Source organism: Malania oleifera, chromosome 5, assembly GCF_029873635.1.
Source record: "Malania oleifera isolate guangnan ecotype guangnan chromosome 5, ASM2987363v1, whole genome shotgun sequence".
In the NCBI taxonomy this organism is placed as follows: Eukaryota; Viridiplantae; Streptophyta; class Magnoliopsida; order Santalales; family Ximeniaceae; genus Malania; species Malania oleifera.
In genome coordinates, this window is record NC_080421.1 from 98,355,231 (window position 1) to 98,362,851 (window position 7,621).

The window sequence follows — 7,621 nt, forward strand, 5'->3', positions numbered from 1 at the left end:
AAATATACTTTTTTGACCCTATAAATAAATGATTTCTCAAACCAAATTGAATACCAAGAATTGAAAATCCGATTTTAAGCTACATTGCTCATACTCTCTCAAAGCCTTCTTGCACACATGTACTTGCTGAGATTTTCTGAGATCTACTGAGTCATTAATCACTGATCTCTGTGCATAACCTTTGAGTTTTGATCCAATCAAAGGAAGAATCCCGGTGGCATACTCTTTGAGCTTTAATTTCATTCTTCATTGATATTTACTTTGAAGTATTGATTAGCTTTGCTTAATCTTGAACTAACCAGCTCTATTTGAGAGTAATTCTTGTACACAAGAAATTATTCTTTCTTTCTTGTTTTCTTGACGATTCAGGGTTGTTGAATCGTTGTACCAAGTATAGGGAATCGTTTGGAGAGGTGTACTCTAGCCTATTGAAGGAGGGATTATAAGGTTACTCCGACCCGTAAAGAAGTGTTATAGTGGAATCCTTAGGTGGTGTTGCCTAAGGTGAGGACATATGCGGGTATAGCTGAATCTCATAAAAACTTGGTCTCACTCTCTTCCCTTACTCTTTAAATTTCTGCATACATATAAATTTCATGGATGTTTATTTAAGTGTAGGGAATTATTTTGATATTGAGATTGAGAAAATTTTAATTAAAGGCAGTACGTTAATAGATCTTTTGTGGAAACTTTAAAGGGAGTACGTTGATTAAACTTGATTAAAAAAAAAGGTGCATTAATCAAGAAACCTAATTGTCAACAAAGTTTGAATCTTGGAAGTGTTGCAGCAATTCACATATTGGTTAAGTAATTTATGGATTGTGTTGACTTATTTATTGATTGATTGATTGGGTGTTGATTGTCTTTGCTGCATGATCAAGTTGATTTACTCATTCTTAAAGTTTTAGAAGTGAATATTAAATCCTAGATGATATTATAATTCAAATCATCTTTGTGATTAATAAACTTACAAAGGTTGTGAATTTGTAAAAAGAGTTAAAGGAAACTTTTAAAATCCAGTTCACCACTCTTTTGGGACTACACCTTAGTTTTCAATTTCCAATAAACCTGAACAAATTCCCCGTCCCACCCCTTTCTCTTTCTTGGTTCTATTTGATTGAAAAGAAAAAAAATAGTGAAAAATTAAATTTACATATAATATTTTTCAAAAAAAATTGTAATCTCCCTTTAATATTCAATAATTATTTGGAGGAAAAAATTACTTCCTAGTTTTCCTTGAGGGACTTTTTGTTTTTGTTTTTTTTTTTGTTTTGTTTTTTGTTTATATATCTATAAAGAAGATGTTACAATATGTTTTCCTTTTATGTATATGTGGTACTAATTAACTAGCAGCTCATAATTGCATCTTGCTTGAAAATAAATAATAAGGAATTTTTTCCTAAATCTTTTTATTAATCTTTTTCAAATAGTATATGAAATGAATGACAAAAAATATGATAGTATCTTTGTGTGCATCTTATATTCAAGTTTTCATATAATGTAATATTAATTACTTCTTGGATTCACATGTATGTGCTTGTGATGAGCGATGCTTTATGCATTCTGGACCTATGGCCATCACGGAACTATGTAGTGTAGGAAGAGGAGGAGATCGAGTTGGAGGAGTACACACACTCTCCTCCTCTCCTTATGCACCACATGGGCCCGTGACAGTCACATTTTTTACATGTAATGCAAAGCTTCCAAAATTAAAATTAAACTTGTATTTTTAATCAATCACCTTTTAGTGTTAATTTTTTTTGAAAAGGTAATATTATTAATAAAGGAGATACCAAGAAAGATGCTTAGAAACTCCGAAAGGATGAACAGAAAAAGGCGAGGAAAAGAACCTCCCAGAACAAAAAAAAGAACATAGGAAATTCCCAAACTGCAGAAGAATCGTCATAACCCTGCAAGTAGACATATAGATCTTCCAAACAAACTGTAAATAAGTCTAAATTGTGGGTTTATTCAGGTTAAAAAAGTACAGACTAAAGCGAGGAGAAAACCATGGGAAATAGGAAGGAAATTGATTCTTTGATCCCCCCACAATATGAGTCCCCAACTACAAAATAGTCAGTAATATACACTAAGCATATTTTTCATCATATGCATGGTTGGCTCACGAAAAGCAAATACTAATTTATAATCTGATCATACCTCTAATCAAATGTTTCACTACACCTTTTCAAATTAATGAATAGACGTTTGAGTGATTTTCACAAACAACTGATTAAATTTGGGGATGGTGCAGTGATAATGATCATGACATATAAATCAACTTGCATCAATAATTAACGTGTTTAATTCGTAGTGGATGAATGACGTCACTATTCCTCATAAAAATTTTCTCATGTCACCACTATACATAGTGAATCATTTCACTTAAACTTTTGTTCACAAAACTTAATTTAAAACTTTAGGTTTAGAACTCTTAAAATAAACGTCTAACTACACAGAAATACATACAGTGTATTCTGATTTATACAATTTCTTAACCAATACTAAATCAATGTCCACTTCAACTATCTACTTGAGCATCATTTCCCTTTCCTTATGCTCCTTTAATTTCCAAGACTCAACAATATATATAATATTGTTGTTAGCATCCAAAGACTAAACCCTGCCATCATAGCTCGCTAGTCTCAAATGTGTACTATATCATGTGCATAGTACAGTCAAACACACAAAATATATATATAGCAAAAACCAAAGTAGTAGGTCATACAATCACATGCACTATTGTCCCTATTTAATAATAAATAAATCAATTAAGCAGTAGTTTTAGGTCTTGATCAGCTGTGCTTTGGTTGTCACAGAGCACACGTGCATAGATCTAGTCCACAAGTTCAAATTGGCACCATTATTTTAAACATGCTTAGTCCAAACTTATTGAGAGCATTAAAGATTAAAGCCCAACTGGGGTCTATAATTGTTCATTTGAGTCCCTTTCTCAAGCATTTTAGGTTTAGAATATTACTCCCTAAATCAAAAGTCTCTAAGCTCCCACTGTTACGCCTAATTAAAAAAAAAAGGAGCCTAGCTAGCTACCCCATGCCATCAATGGAAACTTGCCTTCCACTGTGTCCTCCAACAAATTTGAGGTGGTCGTGTTCGACGGGCCACGTCATGTGTCATAGAACATTTACGGTGAGTGCGCATCTCTATATATATGCGTGTATGTGTATGTGTGTATGTATATATATAAATATATAAGCAACAGACAGCGATGGAGAAAGAAATTGAGATTGGGACGTGTCTTTGTTTGACAGGATATTAGTTCAACTAAGTTTTTCTCTTTATAGAGATGGGTGATAACACTGCAGGAAGCAGTAGTACTAGTGGTGGTGCCTCAAGAGAAGTGGGAGATGGGATGATCAAGGAGCAAGACCGGCTGCTACCGATAGCGAATGTGGGAAGAATCATGAAGCAGATCCTTCCTCCGAATGCAAAAATCTCAAAAGAAGCTAAAGAGACAATGCAGGAGTGTGTGTCTGAATTCATCAGCTTCGTCACCGGGGAAGCGTCAGACAAGTGTCAAAAGGAGAAGCGAAAGACGGTGAATGGGGACGACATTTGCTGGGCGCTGGGAACGCTAGGGTTTGACGACTACGCTGAGCCATTGAAAAGGTATCTGCATATATATAGGGAGTTAGATGGGGAGAGAGCTAACCAAAACAAGGGTTTCAGCAATCAATGAAATATTAGTTAAGAATTACTCGGATATTGGACTAACAACACATAAGTTTAATTATGTATGTGCAGGGTGAACCATGAACTAATTAATTAATGAGGACTTAGACCTATGTATGCGGTTTGCCCTAGCTAGTCCATTAATTAATTGGCAGTTCTATGACTTCCATCCCTCTCTATGAAAACATGTATGTGTTGTAATGTTGACGATGATGCTGTTTAAATGATGATAAGCAAGGTTTACTCCTTTTCTATGGCTTGACTTAATTTCTCTTTCGACCCTTTTTCCTTTTGAGAGAGTTTCGTTGGGAATTATGTGGGCTTATCAGATCTGGTTTTTATTTGTGTAGCTTATCAATTTTACAGATATATATATATATATATATATATATATATATATATATATATTGTCTGTTGTTATGAACTCGAGCCATGGGGAAAGATGACTTGATTCTCAGTTCAATTTTCATCCTCAGTTTTGGGATTTGTTTATACCTATGTTGGTGTTTGTGTGTGTGCGTGTCTGGTAATCTTACCAAATAATGGTTCTTGAGTTTATATATGGTAGCTGCAAAATTAGCAGCAGAAACAAAAACCCAGATTTCTGTTGAGTTTTTTCGATCTGTATATCATATCATAATTAAGATCATGACTTTTGTTTTCGTGGTCAGGATCTTGCTTATTAATTTACTTGATTTCTAGCTTTCTTCTGAAGGATTTTGTTCTGGGTTTAATTTTATTTGCTTTTCAAGAGCTTGTTCATCAGTACGGCTACTTGATAGAAAAGCGCTTACATAATTGAATGAGTATAAAAAGAACAATTTTAGCTGGAAGTTGAAAGCAGAAAATTACATATCGTTTTAATTTGGGAGATAGACCATATGGGGGTTTGCAATTCAAATCGTTTTTTGCGACTTTTGTTGCTCTTCCCTTAATATGATATTGTCAACTATATATAATTAAAGTTCTCATGCTCTAGCTAGGAAGTGATTTCAAAGTTTCAGGCTTGCATATAATATAATTTAGATCTGATTCAAATGGATTGGATGCTGATGATGAGAAACTCATTAAACTCATCAGATATATATATATATATATATATATATATATATATCACCTTAATCAGTATTGTCAAAGTCAATTCAATCTTTTGTTTCGCTCTGGTATGTTGCAGATCATAGGTGCTGATAATATTGACGATGCTGTCAAAGTGGAATTCTTAACGTGCACGACCTATTATGACTTTTCTTTGAGTTCTATCTGCATCTCTCTCTCTCTCTCTCTCTCTCTCTCTCTCTCTCTGCCTGAGGGTAGTGGTAAGTGGTTCATGACGTTTGTTCAAATTACAACAAATGAGAACAGTATTAACTACAGCACAAAAGTTCAGATGGGGAAGCCATCATTGAATTAGGTGATGGGTGGGATCCATTTTGGCCAAAGCAAATCTGCATTCGTCATCAATGGTATATATATGTGATTAAGTTGACCAAAATTTACAATATATGCATAGCTAGTTAGGTCTGGGGATGATTAGGTTTAACTTAGTTCTTATATATAAAAGAGAGAAATCTGTGTGTGTGTGTGTGGGGGTGGGGGGGTACCACAGGTCAGCCCTCAGTGGTTCAATCTCCGTATAACACTTGATATAGCAGCCTCCATCCATCATCTCCATCATGCAGACATTTTCCATTTTCTTCTTAATTCAATTCCCGCAACTAAGGACCACCACATAGTACTCCAGTCTCCAACTCACTAATTTCACTTTTTGTACTGCAGATCCTTACCAACAAAAACAACAATTGCATGTTAATTTTCAGTGTTAATGCATGTGTGTGTATTGCGTGAAAAAAAAAAAAAAAAAGGTGTATGTTTTGTGATAGTGATACTCTAGCTAGTTCCTAAGTGTACTTTGATTTAAAAGTTTAAACTAATTAGGTCTTGGCTCCAACTATTAATTTTTTCGATATAGGACATTTCAACCTCATTTTTGAATCTCTATAATGTTTCCTTGAGCACAAACCATCTCTCTTTCAAGATTAATAAAATTCTCCAACAATTACTCAAGTGGGCTTATCACTATTTTTTTTTTCTTTTACGTATCTTGGATTGTATTCCACATGTCTTCAAACTCTTACGACATCCGAACACTTTACTTTTACACCTAGATGATCCTTATTAGTTAACAAAGATGATCTTTATAAATTTGCAGGTCTAGAGGATCCTTATTGGTCTCAATTATATACTTAATCCTTTAACTGTTAATATGTTATCAAAATTTGCTCTTACATCTTGATTTTGATTGCCTGGGCTCACAAACCATCATCAATTTTGACACTACTTGTCAACATCAAGGACTCTTCATGCCAGATTGATATGTACATGGATGAACACCAACTTGATCCAAATGTGTCAAGTTGGCCACCATGATTCATATATATAGTGTCACATACATAAGACTCCTAAAATACCTAGGGTTCCTACATACACAAAACTAAATATGGTAACCAATATAATAAATAAAGTAGGCCACTTGATCTGTTCTTGTATATAGTTTTTGTTAAATCAAGTTCTTTAAAAGTACTAATCATGCTTATTAATTTTTTGAGTTTCAGAGAAGTGTTCACTTTAAGCGACTTCATAAAAATATCTACAAATTAATCTTCTAACACACAAATATTAAATTAAAACTTCTTTGTCATGCACCAACTTTCAAATATATTGATACTTAATGTTGATATGCTTGCTTCGACCATGAAAAATAGGATTATTTGTCAAAACAATAATAGATTTATTATCACAAAAAAAAAAAAAAAAATTTCTATATAAGATTATCTTGGTGATGTTTCCATATAAAACAAGTATCCACACAATCAAACTACTAAGTAACACTATATAGCAATTGCAATATACTCTGCCTCCACTTTAGAAGATCAAATAAAATTCAAGCAAGATTAAGTCAAAGTAGTCTTATGGGATTCAAAGTCTCTAGTTCTACATTGTACCAACAAGCTCCACTTTGTTAATAAAAGATAAAAACTTCATAAGATTGTGTACCTTAAATGTGTCTTAAGATATGCTTACCTGTTTGCGTTATGTGATTGATGCAATAACTCTAAATCTACTAATATAATCAACTCTAGCTACATATGATATATACTAGGTCTAATGGAAGTTTCATATTCCAAACTACATACTAAACTTTTGACATTAGTAGTGAAAGTGAGTGGTGTGCTCGGATACTACTTGTCGGCCCGGGAGTATATAGAGTCAGAGGGGGAGGGGGTGAATGGACTCTCTTGCGTATTTTGGGTTTTCTCTACAAAATAAAATTCTTACTAAGATTTAAGCAGTTATATCACAATATATGAAATGTAAATCATGCATAAGACAAATAATAAAGAGTAGGGTAGAGAAGCTTAATATCGATATTTTAACATTGTTCGGTACCAAGCCTACGTCTACGCCTTGAGACCAACTCAAGGATTTCACAATCCACTAAGGAGCTCCTTCACCGGCGGAGAAGCCTTACAACATGGGAAAAAATCCATCAACACTTACTGCCAAGAGCCACAAGGATCACCAAGATGCCTTGCAAGTCGGTTCACCAAGAACCTTTAACAACGGTTCACCAAGAATGTTCAATTCAGGAACCAATCCCTTTACAACAAGAATATGATTACAAGATGATGCTCCTTTAACTTAAGATGATATCAAATACAATCAACCTCACACTATTCTCTCAAGGAATGAATCAAACACAATTTAGAGAGTAAGAGAGAATTGAGCACTTGAAATGATAAACTAAATGCAAAGTGCTTAGGTTTTGTATTTAAAGATTTTTTTCACTAAAATTGTGTAAAAATAATTAAAACCATTCTTAATCAGGTCCAAGAACTTGTATTTATAGCCAAAAAGTCAAGCTAGCCGT

The 7,621-nt window shown here is 33.7% G+C and overlaps 1 protein-coding gene across 1 annotated transcript; it reads left to right on the forward strand.

Moving 5' to 3' along the window:
* The first annotated feature begins 3,307 nt into the window (after positions 1-3,307).
* LOC131156058 (nuclear transcription factor Y subunit B-5-like) lies at positions 3,308-3,700 on the forward strand. Its single transcript, XM_058109510.1, has one exon. The coding sequence runs from the start codon at positions 3,308-3,310 to the stop codon at positions 3,698-3,700; it is 393 nt and encodes a 130-aa protein (XP_057965493.1).
* Positions 3,701-7,621: the final 3,921 nt, after the last annotated feature.